This window comes from Saccostrea cucullata, unplaced genomic scaffold (assembly GCF_032062105.1).
Source record: "Saccostrea cucullata isolate Sc308-1 unplaced genomic scaffold, CSIRO_AGI_Scuc_v1 ctg116, whole genome shotgun sequence".
NCBI classification, from domain to species: domain Eukaryota; kingdom Metazoa; phylum Mollusca; class Bivalvia; order Ostreida; family Ostreidae; genus Saccostrea; species Saccostrea cuccullata.
In genome coordinates this window covers 451,156-471,362 of record NW_026931870.1, presented here as the reverse complement: position 1 = coordinate 471,362, position 20,207 = coordinate 451,156, and the positions used below count along the sequence as shown (strand labels likewise).

Here is a 20,207-nt window from a genome sequence, read left to right as displayed (position 1 = left end):
AGTTTCAATCTAAGAGTTCATTTCTAAAATGCACTTTGAAATACCTCTGTTAAGTTTCAAGACATAAGAAGTTTGTGTTCCTAAATTTTTTGGACACTTTATTAACAAGAACTTGAAGTGGAATGACTCATCTTAGGATTTCTAGCATTGATATTTTTTTTTTTTAAAAAAAAGACAGATAATGCAAAACTTTAAAAGCTTTTCATTTGAGGTCAAAGTAAAATTATTGTTTCTTTGGAATTGCCTCCCACCTCATTAAAATGCCCCCCCCCCCCGAAAAAAAATTCATTCAGCAAAAGTAAGAAGATATTTTTTTATTTAAATAAATTTTTGGCCTGTAAAATTATCCCATGCAGCACACAAAACACTTATGTAATGTCAGATCTGTGCATAATCATGCACAATTCTTTGTTGAAGGTAGATACTTTTTTTTCTTAAAAAAGTCAAAAATGTGCTTTTTACTGTATTGAGATTTTTTTTTAAATATTTCAAATTTATTTTCACTTTTGGAAGAGAAAAATACCCTCCCTATTGTGTCTGGAACCCCCAGGCAGCAATTCTAAACAAACATTTCTTTAAGGATGGCCTGAAATGTTTCATTTTGACATAATTCATAAAGCTGTACTTCAAGTTAAAACACAAAACGGTAATTATAAGTGGTAGGAGGGACTCTAACTTGTATAAGATCTGCATGGGAACGTAGTACTCACTAATTCACAAAACTACATAATTATTTCCTATTTTCAAGATTTAATTAGCAGCTTGCGTTTTAAGTACTCCTTGGATTTTCCGAGTTTAGCAGTGTTGTCTGAATACATGGAACAAGAAAACAAAGCACGAGTCAAGAGAGAATCTGGTTTATGTATGAGTTCATTATGCATGTAACTGTACAAAAAATAATTCACAGCAAAATTATGTGCAGGCACTAATAAGCTCAATAACAGAGAAAAAACAAAACAGGCATGAAAAACAATCAACAGAATAGTATGACATTTTTCACCGCACTAGCACCTATTGTTACTGGTTCAGAGGTCACAACTTATAAACACAGACATACCTTCACCAGAATTACATCTTTATCTTGGGATATATTTCTGAAAGTATATGGTGTCTTAATTAATTAATTAATTAAAGCATGCACTGAACAGAATGGACATATATACTCAAACAACCTTGTATTTCTTTTTTCCTGACACAAGTTTCATTAATTTTTTTTTACATTGAACTTATTAAATGCATTAATTTGCAAAGAAAAAATTTACGTACAGGTGTGTTTATCTGAAGGTAACAGTAGCTTTGAGATTCAGTTTTAATGACAGATAAACAGAGTAGTGATATGTTTGTCAGCTAGGTTTACTGGGGCACAGTCTAATTGGGTAACACAGGAAAATATCACAGTAAATGGACAGGAAATTATTTTTTTCACGGGTTTCCTTATATTTGTTACAGGGAAGTTCCAGTACTACAGAGCTTTTATTGTACAGTTCATTTTCAGACAAAAATAAACTTTTGGAAACTGTTTGGTTAGTCAATAATATTTTTTAAAAGTACATTAATAATATAGAACCAAGACATTTTATATTGTAGCAATATCAGGAAAAAGTACAAAGTACACAGTTAGCATTTGTAAGAAGTTTAAAGTGGTTTAAACTGTCAACACGAAAGATAGAACCCTTTATTTAAAATGTCAGATGTACAGGTAAATGTGTAGGTAGGATTAACAGGTTGAAGGAGTTTAAAAGGGCTTTCTGGCTTTAAATTTTTAACTGAAATTAAATTCACAACATTAAAAGTTCATAACCATACATAAATTTCTGTATACAGTGTAAACATAAACAGCTTTGTGCTAGGCCTGTATTTAATATCATATCAAATGAACTAAATCATCCCTTAATACGGAGGTGACTAATGTACATTACACTCAACACCTTTAACGAGAAAAGAAAATTGAAGGTAAACAAAAAGTCAGGCAACAAAAGTTAGGAGCAAAATATTAAGTTTGTTATCAGTATACCACTGTACCAGTAGTCAACAATATATGATTCATACAATAAAGATAAATTGTACATCTGTGTATTGTTGTAAAAATATATGCATTGGACACAGAAACCTTTATATAGAGTACTTGGAGAGTTCATGAGGAAACCGTAATTGTGGAGAACTCAATACTTTGATCTGATTTCATATAATACTATAAATATCTATTAAAAAAACATATCAACAGTACTATTTTAGACCCTATGAATGCTAATGCTTCACTTTTCTAATAGGAAATTTTGAGATCATTTCCCTTTTAATTTATTTTGGAAACGAATACATGCAATGTATGTGCACAAGACATGATATTTTTAAAACTAGGTATTCCAGAAATTTTTAAAATTTAATGCAAGGTTTAATATTTGGAACTTCCTCTGGTAGACTAGACTAAATTTCAGAAGTGAGAACAAGACAGTAATACAATAATCCTGTGGAAGTACCCTTTCACCGAATCACGACATTTCATACTTCTCAAAGTGTTTTCTCATGGCTTCCTCATACTCAGGTTTGGGGTTCTGAGACAAGGAAACGGTGCGTTTCTTGTTTTTGTTTTTACTTCCCTTCCTTTTGAGGATGGTTTTGAGGTTTTTGAATGGATTAGAGGACTCCTGCGACACTGTGTGAGGAACTTTCTCCTCCATTTTTGGAGTACTCGGAACCGAGGAACAGTTTTCCCGTGACAAGCTCTCGATGCTCGATATCGAGTGAGGGCGATCTTTAGTCACTAATTCCAAGTTAGAATTTTTATTCAGAGCTGGCATAGAACCTGCTGACATCATTTGACTTGGTGATATTGCCATCAGATGGCCACTGTCGTCATAAGAAATATTCACATCACAATTATCACTTCCCCAGCTTACGTTACGACCACTTCTCTGATTCTTTGTTATTGAGGAATTACTTCCATGTAATGAAATATCTCTCAGTTCTGACTCCTCTGGAATAAGGTAGTCTAAGGAATGATCAGGATAACCCGCGATACTTTTACACTTTTTGTCCCTATTTTCTCTCGCCTCTTTGTTCTTTCTACCCAGTGAAAACAGATTTTCCTGACTGCTGTACTGTCGACCTTTCTTCAGATTTCCCTGAATTTCCATGCCAGCCTCTGAGAGATCCAGGCTACTTCGATGTTTCCACAAAATATCTTTCATTGAACCAAATGCACCCTTGTTTTTTACTTTTTCTTTCACTTTCGGACTACCGGGCACCTCTGCGTCGGCCCCCTGTATGTTGTCCTGGTGCTCCTTTGACAGTCCGTTTTTCCCTTTCCGAGAATAATGTTCTCTCACTGCCTCTATCAGCCTCTGGTTTGTATTTTTTAAATCCTCAATTTCAAGAGTCTGTTTTTGAATGATGTCGTCTTTTTGTTTAATAAGATGTTTGATGTGAGTTTTATCTTTCTTTAATTGTCCTTCCAGAAAGAGTAGGTGTGCAAGCACCTCGCCCATCTGTCTGTCTGACTGACACCGCTGGGCTCGCTGGGCCTCGTGGCTCTTCTTTAGCTGACACTGCAGTGTGGTCACTGTGTAGTTACTGTGGGCCTTCACGTTCACCAGTTCTGCCTGCAGACTCTGGATCATCTTCTTGGCCTCACTAAGTTGGTCTTTCAGCATGCCCGTTTCTTCTTCAAGCTGAAAATAGCAAAGACAACACACATATTATTTCAAACAATCTTGATACGGATTCCTTTCACATAACACATAAAACAGTCAGAGACCACATCAGTAGGGCTTACTATGTTATGAAGAATCAATATTTAATATCCCCCCAATTCAGAAATCACGATTTTGAGTGCAGATTTTCATAAAGACAAGGCCGCACACTCCGTTTATTACACTATGACGTAGGTACTTTCACAATAAAAACTAGAAATATTGAAAAATCAATCAGACGACTCAAGCCTTAGAGCTCTAGAAAGTAAAAATAGAAGTAAACAAAGAAAACGCTATGTAATGTTGAGGCTTGATCCTGTTGGACCATGAAATTGAATGTTATAGATATTATCATGTTGTCTCAGCGATTCCCTGATGTACAGGGACCAGACAACCCACATAAAGGTCCCTTTATTTCCTTTACTAATGTGAAATTTGATTAGAACCAGATGATGACCATAAAAAAGAATTTTACCTTGAGAGAAAAAAAAAATCAGTAACGTTGAACAATGATAGAAAGTGTGGTAAAACAGTGGTGGGGTTTAAGTCATGCTTCATTGTAGAAGCATGTCTCAGCTTCCTTCATTTGATCTTTAGATCTAAAGTACGTTATATATATACTCCCCTAACACTGAGCCTTCATAACTCTTAAGTATTTCTACATCATTACTGTCAACAGAGATTTACTGTCACTGTGTGCTTTCTCCACCCACTTGCATACTTTTAAATTTTCATGGTCAGGGGTTTTCATTTCATTCTCAGTTCATAAAATGAAATGTAAACAAGTACATAAAAATGTGAAATGAGGGAGTTGCAATTCGATTAAAATAGATAAGGTCATAAACTTTTATTAATAATGAATTTGTCGAGGAGCTATGAGAGCAAATGAAATCGATATATCTATCCTGGGGGGTGACCAGCACTACATTAACCCACTACTTAAAATCCACCTTAAGATTCCAGTTATACAGTGTTCTGTGACTTCTGTCCATGAAAACATATAAAGACAAAATTTTCTACCTGAGGAACGGTTGTTATGGGAACCTAATTGCTGGGGATATTAAAGTAAAAAAGATGGGGTTATTAGCAGTGCCACAATGATCAATAAAGGGACATCAAAAGGAATGAACAACTCATTTATTCCTTTATGTTCATAGTCCCCAGGATCAAGTTGTCTCCCCTTGTAGAACAACTATGTACCCAAGAAATTAGAGGTGCAAGGTCGAGATTTTCCTTGACAAACAACTTGACTCATTACTAAAAAGTAGCCATAAAGATAAAGGGGTGAGTTGAATCAGAGTCAGGAAATTGTGACCTACCCCTCAAAATGCAGATTTGTCCTTCTGCTGAGCACCTGTTGTCATGTATTATTCATGATAAGAAACTTGTCCAATCAATACCATGGGGGATTCCCTGCGAGACGGGCCATTTAATAAAACCATTTATGTCACAGAGACTTTTATATTGATCTTTTTTCCTGTGATGTAAGAACAATCTCTAATCTTATTACAATGTATCCGTATAATCAGAAAATCAAATCATATGAATATTTCAGTGTATTTCTGCATCATTGCACTGAAAATGTAAGGTATGAAATCAGAATAAAGTAAGTCAGCACCTCTTCTTACAAGATCCACGTACTTTCAATTTCATCAAGCAGTAATAATAAGATTGTGGTTATATCAATTTTTAGATTAAATCACGCTGTACCGTTTATTTATCATTTAGGTAAAAAGACTCTCAGAGACTAATAAAACTCAAAAAAGACTCACAAATTAAGTTCTTACCCGCACAATCATGGCACCAAAATTGACTGCATCCAAATATAGAATTAAACACAGGGTTCACTTGTAATGATGAAAAGCAAACACAAGCAGTAAGAAATATACTCAGATTAAAGTCTTCAATAGGCTTGTGTAATGCATAGGGGTAACTGGAATTAGATCTACAGGAATTGGACAATATCCAGTCTTATTCTGATCAGACTTGGGGAAGTTAAGTGGATTTAAATTTATAACCAAACATAACTGCTAGACCATGTATGAACTTTTTTTATCCAGAGTTCACCATTTTATAACACTATAATTTCCTTATGTAGATTGGTGCATATTTGAGGAAACAATTAGTTTATCCAAATACCTAAAAATTCTAACAGAGCAGCTAAAACTTTCAATGTTTACAGAACTGAATTGATCAATTTTTGTTGCATGAAAGTTTGGCCAATTGTAGAATATTATTCATGCAGGACAGCTACAGGAATCTAGATTTCTACAGTTTTATAAACAAACAGGACACGCTTGACATCACAATTAGACTGAATATATTAAATTACAGAAATATTGTTCTCATTTACGACAATTTAGAACTAGTTGGTTTTTCCCTCATAGACCACTTCCAAATGTTTTTTATAAGCTTAACCTAAAACTGTGTAAAATTGTCATAAAATTTAACTGCTGCTTTTCATAAAAGGAAGAATTAAATTATCTGGTACAATATGTAAAATAAGCAGCCACATTATGCTGTAATTTTCATTACTAAGTAATCCATTATGCTAATTAATACCTGACTGATCGCTCTCTCGCTCTAGTTCAGAGGGGGTCATACGGGGTCATGATGATAACACATGGGGAACATAAAATGGACCAAGTTGTCACTCTACGATAGCCAATCTCACGTTCTTCTCTTGTGACAGGCCTTGATTCAATAAAGAATTCTTAGGCCTAAACCTTAATTGTTCAATTTTTGGTAATTAAGAGCTTTCTGATGCTCTAACACTTACTTTGAAATGTCATGCTTGTTGCATGTCTTTTTTGTTCTCCAAAGTCATATTTACTATAAATTTTAAAGTAAATTGGTTTTACAGTAACAAATTAGTCTTATAAAGTAGTCCCTGTGGAAATGCTCCTTGACAATGAGCAGCAATGAAGTTAGCATTCTGATAATCACACACACTGCAAAAAAAGACTACAAGACAAAACAATTAAGGGATATTAACTTTTTTTCGGAACACTATCAGCATACAGAGTGTTCATGCTAAGAATTGAAAACTCCGCTTTTTACCTGGCAACAGAATTCATCAGTTAGACAGAAGTCAGGACTCTTGCGTGATTAGAAGATAAGACTCATACTCAATCACAATTACCTTCTCTTAGAGATTTTGACAGTAAGGTCTGCAAAACTGCCAGCATCACGGAACATGGACTTTCTGCTTCAGACAACGGAAACAGCAAGTCAGCAAAATATACTGATCTCAACATGCAGCAGACTCAAGGATAAATGTCCATGGTCTGATTTAGTGCAGTGGTGAAGTAATACTTCATTAGAAGGAGACAAAGTTCTGCTTCAGAAGCGCTCCATCAACCACGCCATTAACACTAATAAATGGAAATTACACAACCCTCCTACCTCATTTTTGCTGACAAAAAATTATTTTTGTCCCACTATTTTTTTCCTTGGAACTATATCTACAAAGAGTTTAATATATATATTTAACTTTTTTGTTCCACAAATAGTTAAGATTGAGATAACAAAGTTGAAATAAAAAAACACATTTCTTAAGTCCTCTCAACCTTCACCCGAGCATAATTCTTTATAGAAAGTTAAAAATATTTTCCCATAAAACAATGGAAGGTGTGTCACAGTTTCCTCTTGTATGTACTTCTCTTCCTACCCTTGAATTAAAGAAAACCTCTTGATGAGATAAGTACATGTCTTTTCCTGCACTATTAGATGACCTCATGTCTGCTGGATTCCAAATTGTCTGAATACAATTATTCCAGTTGTTTGGGACCCTAGTCCTCTAGGGCCATTAGACATGAGACTTGACCATTAATGAAAATGTGGAGCTTCTAGAGGGCACCTTGCCCTCATTGACTGCCTAATGAACCAGGGTAATTATTTACTGGGACAAAGGGTGGGGGGAAAATGGCTACTGGTCAGGGGAGATAATCGCATTTCTCCGAGATTCATAAATACTTTAAAAAGCAAGCTCTTCAATAAAACTAAGCTGTTCCATTAGATAAAAAGTCACACACATTCATATATTCTCTTTGTGTGAAGATCCTTAATATAAAAGAAACCAGAACATATTAAAACCCATGTATTTGCCAGCAGTACATGAAAGTATCTTTGTTGAAAGCCTCTCTGAACCTATACCTAAATACCGCACATAAAAATTCTTTTATGCTTTTTATATGAAAGAATTTTTCTTTGTGCTTAACCTTTGGTACAATTTCCTTCTGGCCTTATTGATAAAAAAGAACCCAATTTAACCCCATAGCCTTTCACAATTAATTAACCCTACATAGTAACCCCTGCCTGAATGCTCATATTAACAATACAAATATGAAGAAAATATTTGATGATTCCATTTATCATTGCCACAGGGCAATGGTTAAATCATTTGATCAATATGTAAATGAAACAAGCAGAAACATTGATCAAACCATTTCCTGCTCCCAGGCTTTCACTGAAGTTTACTGTTATATCAATATATGTAAGATGCTTTACAAATATCACTGATTTCTCCTTCCCTCTGTTAACAAATCCAAAAAATCAAAATAATTATTTCTGCTCCATAAAACATTTCTTTACCTTGTTTTCATTAATATCCATAGTGAATTTTTATCCGTGTTTTATCCTGTATCCGTGTTTTATCATGTATTTAGAGCCTCAGAAGACAAAGAGAAGGCCATTATACCCATGGCTCACGATCGGCAAATATTGAAAATAAAACCCCATATGATTATACAGTGTAATAGTTTCCTCCTTGTTTTATACACAGTAAATCCTTCCACAGATACACACACGACCAGTGACTAGCTCTCACCTCAACCAAAGCGTAATATTAACCATTCCAGGTAAAATTCTCGGCAGTCTACACGCTAGACTATCGATAATTGGACCGAGTCAGTAGAACCTCGAGTAACACTGCACACACAGAGGTATTGGTTTAGGAGAACGGTAGTCCTCTGTACTAAGCCGCTGAGTAAATACTTCCTAAATGCGTGGTCTCTATTCCAATCCTGGCCACCAACTGTATTGTATTTCACACAAATAAAAGACCCAAGGTCAGAAAGAAAAGACCCGAGTCAACGAAAGAAGGGCCCTCTTTAAGGAACTGACAAAACATTGAAGTGCGGTTGTATGACGTTTTGATAAAGAAGTTGGTTTATACATTTATCAGGACTTTTATTCAAGAATTAATATTCATGTATTTTTCGTCTTGCGTTTCTACACTATGAACATCTGTCTACGCTATATATACTTAATGTACGTAATAAAGTTATATATACTCTGTCCTTACTGACATTTCCCCAGAGCTCTATGATTATTTTCTCATTGACCAGAATGATTCAGATCTCTTTGTATGGATTTAACCAAGGAAGGGAAAGTGTGGGGTTTTTTTTTTTTTAAATCATTTTCAAAACAATCTGTTACTTGACTCAGAAGTTATAAACATGTGGTAAATCAAAGAAATTCTGTCTATGGTCCGGTAAACAGTCAGAAATCAAACACAAAGACAGATCAATTAAAAACAAACAAATCTCCAAAACTTAAGTTTTTTTCTGAAAAGGAGTGGGGTTCTTTGTTCAAATCAATGCACTGAGGTTTGAACCATTTTTACCTTCTAGGCTAAATGCAACATAAATCTGCAAATGTGCCCTAGTTTTACCACAAATTGCTTATCCTGCCCCTCCTCCTTCAAAAGAAAAGAATAAAACAACTTATTTTTTCTTTCTTTCTACAATTTCATAACCTTTACAACTTCAACTGAAGATACCATAATGGAGACATGATAACTGCATGACATATGACAAGTAATTTTACATTTGAATTAAAGTCTACTAGGCAAATCAAAATGAGGTAACAAAGAAAAGCAAGGGTAAAGCACACAATTCAGTTATAGCCACTTCAGAAACTCCAATTACAGACAAAAGTGGTTTTGTTATTAAGAAAGGTCCTAAGAACCACTCATGGTAACAACTGTAAAATGGAAAACAGCAAAGTCATTAGAGAAGACTGCTCTATTCAGAGAAGTCTGTGACAGAAATATGTGACACTACATGTATAATGGCACCAGATGATCTCAAGTGCCATCTTTTAGCATTTAAAGAAATTCTCTAATTTCCTAAATGGAGCATTCTTTTTAATTCACTTAGACTCCAGAAAAAGATCTCATATTGGCCTGGAACCCAAACCTTCCACTCAATGTTTGACTTGTTCTTTGTCTACGTACCAACAGACTAACAGACAAGCCCTGAGTGAGAATTGTTGTCCCCTGTAGGAGGTGACAATATTTCACAACAACTCATTCAATTGTTTATCCTTCTAGTTATGAATAAGTAAGCAAGCAATACCTGACTCAGAGTTTGTGAGGAAAACTGACCACAATGTTACAGTCAGTAAGGAGATCAGTAAGTGGTCAAGTGGACACTTTACGTCCCACACTTCCTCCACTGTTAATTTGTGATGTACTCTATATAATCCCCCCCCCCCTTACACACACTTCTGCTGATGACTTCTGTGTACCTGAGAAGTCCCATATACATGTCAGGCCACAATGGACCTCAGTGACCAGTCCAGTGGTCTGCACCATCTCTCACCTGGCTCCCGTTACCTGTACGTACCTGTGTCTATGTAACAATTAGCAGCTGGTGACAATCTGTCTGCTCACAAGATTTTGGGTCAAAATTTTCATATTCATTCATATTCATTACCTTTGTTTTTCCAATTTGTATGCTTAAATTTACATTTCAATTTGACATTAAGTATCTTAAATTCTAGATTAATTGGATTTGCTTAACATTCAGAGTGTGGTCATTTGTTTGTGATTCTTAGATTGACAAAGACTAGTTTCTAAATCAAATAAGTGAATTATTTTAAAAAATATCCAAAGCAATTAGTCACGTTTCAAATAAAAAGCTCATGCATGCTGAATAATTTAAAACCAGTTTTTTCTCTTTTACCCTTTAGCTCTCTTTTTCTAAAAACTCAATTTTTCTTTTAATTTTTATGCCCTCGTAATAAAAGATTCAGGGGTAAATAGCTTTCGTCCTGTCCTTCCGTCTGTCTCAGTTTGTCCTAAAAACTTTACCTTTTTAGTGGGTGGGACATTGACTTTCATATTTCACAGGTGTATTCCTAGTGACAAGACATTTCTTAGAGTACCACCAAATTTGACCTCCTGACCTTGATCTTGGAGTTTGAACCACATTTACCAAAAGTTTTAAAACTTTTACATTCCCTATAATTTTTGAACAGCTGGTGCTATGGTTTTCATACTTCACATGAGTATTCTGACAAGACCTTTCAAAGGGTATAAATATTTTCTGACCTTTTGACCTTGACCTTAGAGTCTGCCCCACTTTAAGGACATATGTAACGTACCTTACCTACTGATAATTTTTAAAGATATTCTTAATTTAAGATTATAGTGTCATCAGATGTTCATAGACAAAAAATCAGCATACATTAATTGATGAAACTTTTTGGATAATTCAAAGAAAAATATATAAAAAATACTAAACATATATTCCAGATGTTTCTTTTATCCAGTATAGAAGAAGTGTACAACACCATACACGTAGAAGTTAAAATATAACACACAGTTCCTTCAAGAATTGGAACTCTTCAACTCCATGGAAAAGGACAAAAAATTCAAACTACGTTGCGTATGACCTTAAAACAAATTTAACTAACCCATGGAATAAAATAAGATCAATAGAGTACATTTTATAATAGACTGTAGGTTATCTCCAGTAGAAAAATATACTTGACGAGATGTTTAACAACAACAATCAAGAAGCCTCCTAATAAAAACTACGAACAATGACATCATTATTATGACTTCCTCTGAAAACTTATATCATATTTCAGTAAAACCTCTTGAAAAAACAGTATCACTTACACCCTATATATTCAAACCCTGTCAATTAAATGACTTGCAAACCAAACACAGCTTTGTCAAAAAGAATTCTGCCACAAGTTTAAACTTATATTCATGATTTTAAATAAAATCATATTAAAAAAAAAAAAACCCATCTGTGTCCATGCCTTAAGTGATGTTTACATTTTAACGTCCCAATCTGTTTCCAATTCAATATACAGGAGTCAAAAAAGAGATATGATTCATGGAGATATCGGCTATCAGACATATTGCATGCCTTGGGTCAATAACTCTATCCAAGCCTTAACTTGGGTTAACTTTACCTTCCCGTTGTCTCCATGTTCCGTGTTCCGCTGCATTGTCTGCCGATTCATGCGGTGTCAAAACCTGACTGCATGCAGTCCCGATTACATCTCTGTTGTGTTTACCCACTCAAATTCTCCCTAATATCCTCACGTACCCCTAAATACCGCCACCTTACCTTTTGTTTGGGTGTACTTTGTGTTAATTATTGTGAAACCTAAACTGCTATACTATTTAGCTGTGATGGGGACACCCACATATACTTAAATTCTTAAACAACAAAAGATTTTGTTGGAGTAGCAAATAAAAATCATGATCTAGCCCTGCAAACAAGCGACTGTGAGTCATGAAAATCAGCGAGACATTACACCATTGCTACTGCTTCTTCTGTCGGCATCGCAATGATAACGTCAAAGAAAAATTTTACACAGAGTGACTTCCCTTTACCAAAATTACAAGAAAATTCCTTGTAATATGGTAGCTTCTGATCAGAAAACTATACTGTTGGCTAAAGCCAAGGAGGGGGAAAACAGTCAAAAGTTCTGATAATCTGATTAAACATGACATGTACAATTGTAGTTTGATAGTGAACACAGCTGCCCCACCTAACATATATATTCCACTTATATCTAGCAAGATGCAAATTCTGTAGCAAAAAAAGCACTCCTGCACTGTTATATGTCAAGAAAACAAGAAATGGAATTTAAAATGAATGCATTAATATCCTTGTAGGTGAGGGAGTGCTTTGTACAATTTCCAATGAGTCATGGCAGTTAATTCTACACTCTAAAAATGTTTAATAAAATAAAAACATTATATCAAAATATATACAATAAAGTTTTACAATTTTGATATGAATATTTACTTATAATTAACCCACAAATCTTATTGATTCTTAAAGTTCATCACATTTTATTCCCAAAAATAAATTGTTATAATAATTTTTATTTATATTACCAGGTATTTGATTAAAGTCCAATTTATCACAAATATATCCACATTTTTTTTTATAATTTTTAAAATTTTTTAGCTGTTAAAAATGTTTGATTTTGAGTTATCACATTTGAAATGCATTCACTTTGCAATTCCTAGCTCATAAAAACATTTCAAACGTTAAACCAAAGAAATAACTTGAAACATGTATTTTGGAAAAATGAAAAATGCTAAAATGAATCTCTAATTCATGGAAAATACCAAGTTTTCTAAACCCTTTGTCAACTCAGACATTTGCTTATGTAAGGGGAGTAGCTGACTATTTACCTTGAGTTTAAAATCTTATTTTTGTCAGCAGGAAAAAGAAAACAGTCAAACAGCTATCAAATTTGGTTAAATCCCATGTTTATTTGCAATGAGCTTTCATGTGGGAAAATTTTCTTATGAAATTAAAAACCATTCCCATGACATATTTTAATGAGCAAAACATATTTTCATGACCTTTGAAATGGCTATGACATATATTGCCAAAATTTGGAAGATTTTATTATTTTCAAAAAATAAAAGTATTTTGAAAATGATGCTCAGAATTCTGACAACAGAAGGCATTAGCTGCTTATAGGAATGATATGGAGAAATCATGCTGCCTCAGATACGCATTTGATTTAGAGGCCATTATTAAACAGAGTGTCTTCATACCAATAAAGTGCAAACACACAACATAAAACAACTTGCGAGGTTAGCCTGACAATTTATAAGAAATCAGAGAGGAGACCTCTTATTACACCTGTACCACTGAGTGCCAGCTCTGAATCCATGGACAGACTTATTGGCTACCAACAGAAATCAAAACGCAAAACAAAAATGAATCAAATAATGTTCCCGGCTGACAGACATGATGTAAACTGAGAGGTCTTGTTCCAGGGAATTCTCTGGAACTTTAGTAAAAGAGTCTATCATATAAAGAATGAGGGAGAATTTTTGTCTTTTGATTCTGTAGAAAGAGTTTATACTCACTGCTTTCTCCTTCTCTGTGCTTAGACCCTCTGTTTGGGTTGTCATAGAGATGGACTCTTGTGGATCAGTCTGGAGGGCCTGCTCCACAGTTATGGACTCTGTTGGGTGAATAGCCTCCTCTGTCTGGGTTGTTAGAGAGATGGATTCCTTTGGGTCAGTTTGACAGGATTCCTCTAGATGTGTGGGTTCTATCGGTTTATTAGTCTCCTCTGTCTGGGTCATTAGAGAGATGGATTCCTGTGGCTCAGTTTGACTAAACTGCTCTAGATTTGTGGGTTCTATCGGTTTATTAGCCTCCTCAGTCTGGGTCATTAGAGAGGCGGTTTCCTTTGGCTCAGTCTGACTGGACTGCTCTAGATTTGTGGGTCCTATCGGTTTATTAGTCTCCTCTGTCTGGGTCATTAGAGAGGTGGATTCCTGTGGCTCAGTTTGACTAAACTGCTCTAGATTTGTGGGCTCTGTTGGTTGATTAGCCTCCTGCAGGACTTCTTCCTGGTTTGGAGAATCTCCAGCTTTGTTGACTGTTGGGCTTTCTAACGAGGTCTGGACTGAACTTGACTGGCTTTCTGACACGGTCTGGACTGAACTCTCAGTTCTCTCTGGGTGCGAGACAGATGTCTCTTTATCACAGACCTCGGTCTTGTTCTCTAAGCTGTCTGTATCTGTTTCCTTGTGTTCACGCTCCACCCTGTTGTCTGCAGTCTGAGTGTGTACTGATCCTACACTCTGGGTATTGGTTTCACTGCTCTGGTCTTGCGATTCCTTTGGGATGGTTTGTGTCGACGCAGCCTCCATCACTTTGTCTACAGTTTGTACAGACTGATCATTGTCATTTGATTTTTTGTCTATTTCTGTATTTTCCTTGCTCTCAGTTTCAGCATTATCTTCTGCTACCTTAGTGATGGTTTCTTCTAATAGCTGAATATCACTGCCAGCAGCACTCTCTGATATGTTTTCTGTTTTGTCACACTCTTTTAGACTCTCTAGATCAGTATTTGTCTCTGGTTTATTCTCAGCCGGAGTCTCTGTTTGGACATTTTCATCACACGCGCCTTTATCTCCTTGGTCTCCCGGCCCCTGATCATCACCTGTGTTTACCTGGTTACATTCTACAGTGTGGTCCCCCTCCTCCATCTCTCTGCTGATATCCCTTTTATTTTCAGATTCCAATATCATGTTTTCTTCAATTTCAGTTTCCTTTTTAGATTCTGTTATTGATCCCTGTAAGCCTTGTGTACTTTCAGTGTCATTGTTTATGTCTTTATTGTTGTCAGAGTCTGGGGATGATGGCTGGTACATACTGCTGTCTAGAGAGTCTGAGATTTCACCGGCTGTTGCAGATGGCTCCTCTATTTCAGAACTGTCAATACCAGAACCATTCACACCATTCTCCTTCATGTCTGATTGTTTGACATCACTTTCATCATTTTCCGAGTTTATTTCAGTTTCAGAATCTTTGGATATTTCTGTCTGTTCTATTTCTTCATTTTCTGGCTTATCATTTTCATTTTCATCAGGGCCACCACTCTCTGTTGCAGCCAAACTTAAATCACTCTCTCCTTCATCCTTCACTGAATCACTGACGAGTTTGTCTTCACATTTTTCATCTGTAATATCATCTAACATTTCTGTTGTGTCTACATCACTATTCTGTTGTAAACACCCATTCCTACCTTCACTGTCTATGGAGTCTGCGGCTCTTCCTGTCTCTTCTGAGCTATAGCTGCTGTCTTTTGTGGTTTCCATGTCTACGTTTTGTTTGCATTCGTCTGTCAGTTCATTCCTGTTTAAAGTCACATCACTGTCTTCCTCCTCCTCTTGTAAGGTTTTAACATCGACTTGACATTTACCATTTTCACTTGGGGTTTCCAGATCACCAGTTTTGTTTGCACTTTCTTCATTAAGTTCTTCAATGTCTTTCTCTGCCTTCTCTAAGCAGGTGTCGGTTTCTTCACATTTAAATTGAGATGGATGTTCATTGTCGCTTTCACTGTTGTCCTTCTTTACACCAGTTGTTGTCCCTGGAGAGTCTGTTGTCTGGTTTTTGTTGTTCATTGTATCTTTTTCTTTGATCTCTTCACTATGGATATCTCTTTGATCACAGCTGCCTTTGTTCTCTTTGTTTTCACTTTTATTTATTCCAGAATCTTTGCTTCTTTCTTGGTTTTCACATTCAATATCCGAGTCTTCAGAGATATGAAGTTCACAGTTTTCTTCTGTCAGACAGAGCTCCACTTCACTGTTTTCGTGGCTCAAGTGAGAATCATCACATAGTTTTGGATTTTCACTTTCTGATATGTTTCTATTGACAAATGACATGGTATTTCCATTACAATGTTTGGATAAATTTTCATTAACGTCAACATCATTGGCTAATTTTTCCTTGTCAACAGTTTTTTCCTCCTTGTTACTTTCACTGTTAGATTCCATCTTGTCCACAATTTGCATTATCTAGACCTACAATTATAAAACATAATGCATTTAGGATTGAATTAATGCACCACCCAACTTATCCTTTTTCTATAAATGAGGTTTGTTTGCTTTTGTTTGTGCGCCAAACCTCCGAGTTCAGACTTCCAATGGTTAATACTGATTATACATAGTCATAAAATAATATACTTATTAGTTCAGATAATTACCACATCATTTTATTACTTGTATGAACATAACGGTAAATAAATGGCCTGGTAATGTCCACATAGTGTATACGTCCAACAAGTTGTGCCCTCAGATCTCGTAAAAAATGATGTACAACTCTATATCTCACAAGCCATCAACATCTAAGGCCCTAACAAGATTTAGGATCTCCGGAATTATCAAAAACAGAGTCACTGAACCCCAGATACACAAATCCGTCCAGCAAAAAACACTGCGACCTGGGACTTCTAACTATAGCCCTCTCTCACCCGACTAGACACAATTCTAAGACTAATGGATAGTCACACACTATAATTAACATTCCTTGTATTTAACGATCAACCCAGAATTCAACACCTTGCTTTCTTGTCATTGTGCGTATGTACCCTTCCATTTCTATTGTCAGATAGTTAACTTGTACCCACAAGGTAAAAACTACTTCATGAATACACATTAGGGCAGGTGTTACATGTAAAATCTAGCGTGACTTGGAGATGTAATAAAATGTACAGGCATTCTTATTAGATTTTGTACATGTATTCTGACTTGATTTTGTCCTCATTAATTTCTAGTTTTTAAACAAGAAAGACATCTAAGCCACACATGGCCATAAATCAATGAATGTCATTCTGTTCTGTGAGTGACTTGGGCTTTCAGAGGAAATGAAATTTGAAACAGAGATATTTGGGTTTTCTGTTTTGATCTGTGCAATAATTAATGTCTAACACGAAGACCAAAGCACCACCAAGTAGAACGAAGTACAATGCCATTTTTTTTATTGAAAAACAAGTATCTCCTTTCATTAAGAATTGTCTCTGTTTTTTGTACAATTTCCTGCACTATTTGGGGCTGCCATTCACGGCCTGGGCCTAAGACAGAGAGAACACGGCTTTAGTACATTTCGGTGTGTGTCAAGCTCTTACTTTACATCGTATTTTTAGATCTCACTAAAACGAAATGTGCGTGTCCTCAAAGTATTCATGCATATGGCTTGAGGGCAAAACATAAATGTAAAACAGAATAGCTCGCACCATTGCAAGTGGAATATTATTACTGCATTAATTAAAGTTTTATTCATGAATATGTGCATTAAAAAAAGATGTACATTACAGAGAAGATATTAACTTCAGACTTAACAACTGTAATAAATTTCACCCAAAATTCAAATAGCAAAAAAAAACTTTCCCCCTAATTAAATCAAATAAATAAACCACTAGGAAAAAAATGCACCTTTCAAAAATGGTTGTGTTTACAAATTAAAATGGTACATACCGACATTGAATTTAAACCCACATACAGAACTTCCTTCTATACAGAAATTTCCATCAAATGTAACCAAATGTGTGTTTACATCCTATTTATAATGAAATCAGAATTTTAGGAAATCAACCATATCAAACCTGACGGCTCAAAACAAAGGAGACAAGTGCTACTCTTCTAATGCAATAATGAGTCATTCTTCCAAAATACTTCAAATTCATTTTTCAAAAGGAATGATGCATTTGTGTGCATGAGGAATTCTAAGATAATGTCAGATAAACTATTAACTTTTCAGAAAAAAAAGTTTGTGTAGGTCATTGTACATGTATTTACCTCATTATGCTGAAAGAGACTGAAAACAAAATTACAATCCTTAGAAATCAATGTTCTCCAGTCAGTATGTACACTTAGCTATTCCACACTTTTATGTCCCCAGTGTATTGACAATATTTATCCGATTCCTGAACTCCTAATAAAGTCACTGATAGTTATCGCACTAAATAAAAGTCACTTCCCAAAATTTTCGACAATCACATAAAATAAAAACTCCAATCTCCAATACATCGCGAAACACTGAACCTTGTCAGTAGAAATAGCTAGGCCTGGCAGACTTACCTGGGCCCCGAAATACACTGTTGTTAAACTCTTCAAGTGAATCATTATTTTCCAAACACCTGAGGGCAAATTTTAACAGCATAACAGTTTTAACAGTAAACTTTTAAAATGTTCTAATTTGGCCAAGGGATCTGGATCCATTGAAGTGTTCGTCAGATTAGGGCTTGTTACATCAGTCGTCGTGTAACGGTCTGGGATGACCAATAGCTACCACCAGTACTTATGCTATAACCCTATGTTCTGTGTATGTATGTAAATCGTGATAGACACTTGAGATCCTAAGTTGTGTGTATGCCTTCACTGACGTCAGTTAAAACTGGCAGATTCAATTTTGTATGTAAATTTTCTTGACTACACACCATGTCTTAACTAAATTTTATTTTATAAAAAACAAAAAATCAAATGACAAAATGAAAATAAAAAATGACAAACTTAAGACCTCCATGTTATAGAAGTTATATCTTATAATTGTGTGTGTGTGTGTCTATTTTCTGCATGTGTGCACATATTTTATCAGAATTCTTAAATTAACTTCATTTCTTTCAAAAGTAAGTTAAAAAAAACTTTAAATAAATACTTCTGGCATGATGGCAAGAGAAATGTCATATAGATCTAGCCAAGTGTCAGATCCCACAAAGAAGACGTTATCATTTAACCTCGGCAGAGTCTAATCCTTATTTTCTACCAGACCGTGTAATTCATCAAATTCAAAGACAGGTAACATGTCTGTTATCTTAATCAGTTATTGACACTTAAACTCCGCTCACATCTACCTTTTTTTTTCTGGTATCAACCCCAGCTAACAATACACAGTAATGATACAGTAGTATAATTAGCAAAGCTTCTTTGATACAAACGCAGTACTTACCGATTCATTGTCTAGACTGTGGTCGTTTCTAAAGTTTACAAAGGCTAGCAGTTGCAGGGCATTTATGGAATTCATGAATAAAATGAGTTATTTTATCTTATCTTTTGTGTTTGATCGACAGTTTGTCTTCCAGTAACGTGTATGGAGACTTTACGTGAACCCTCCTGACATTTGGCGGCAAAATGAAAATAGCCAAGTTCCCTAACTTGTTCATTTATTCCGCTTAAGCAAATTGGAGTTACCTTTCTTCTTGCATATACACTGTGCACAGCGAGGGACCATAACGCTACAGATCCCGTAATGCAAAAAAGGTACAATTTACGGCGCAATATTTTTTGCGCACTTCTGGGAAGAATTTCTCCACTTTCTCAGGTCTAGGCGGCCTCTGTTTTTGGAGGATAGTTTTTATCCCCTAAAACAGAGGATAGAGGTGTCGCCACCTACCGGACTTTTCAAAACAAAGGGCAGTCTACGCTGATTTTTCAACCAAAACAAATAAAATGTTAATGGTTAAATCTAGGTATTTTAAAGTTTGCAACGGGAATCAGAGGGCGGAGCTACATTCCGTTTTGTAGTAGCCTTATATACTGTTGTATTAGCCAACTAAAATACAGCACGGTCAAAATATGAATCTGATTCAATTTATCAAAAGCACGTACAAATATTAATTAAATGCTGATTTTTTTCCCTATTATAAATTTTTAAGAAATATTTTCCAAGCAATGTATAATGTCAAAATTTCTCAATCATTTTTTTTTATTATTCCTAACAGAATCTACACATTATATTTCGATCCAAACGATAACGAAAATTCAAAGTTACGGAAAAAATCGTATGTTGGATAATTTCCTGCAAACATTTTTGCTTTCCCTGCTTTTATTGTGTCCCTTTCAAATAAAAGTAAAGTCAATGGGTTCACGGATGCAGCATGTACATTAGGTGAAATCCGCACCCCTTCAATTTTCCTCTCTTCTCGTGCAAACTGATTCAAGTACCT

General features: G+C 35.3%; 1 protein-coding gene across 6 annotated transcripts; it reads right to left on the bottom strand.

Moving 5' to 3' along the window:
- Positions 1 to 841: 841 nt before the first annotated feature.
- LOC134233808 (uncharacterized) lies at positions 842 to 18,596 on the bottom strand. Of its 6 annotated transcripts, XM_062715865.1 has the most exons (4): positions 18,061 to 18,335; positions 14,385 to 16,287; positions 13,831 to 14,351; positions 842 to 3,668 (listed from the first exon to the last, which is right to left on the bottom strand). In XM_062715865.1, the coding sequence occupies exons 2-4, from the start codon at positions 16,276 to 16,278 to the stop codon at positions 2,490 to 2,492; spliced, it is 3,594 nt and encodes a 1,197-aa protein (XP_062571849.1). In that variant the 5' UTR covers positions 16,279 to 16,287; positions 18,061 to 18,335; the 3' UTR covers positions 842 to 2,489. The 6 variants fall into 6 exon arrangements, with proteins under 6 accessions (XP_062571849.1, XP_062571847.1, XP_062571844.1 ...); XM_062715863.1 differs by lacking the exon at positions 18,061 to 18,335 and adding an exon at positions 18,343 to 18,596 and having other exon boundaries at positions 13,831 to 16,287; XM_062715860.1 differs by having other exon boundaries at positions 13,831 to 16,287; positions 18,061 to 18,334.
- Between the last annotated feature and the right edge of the window lie 1,611 nt (positions 18,597 to 20,207).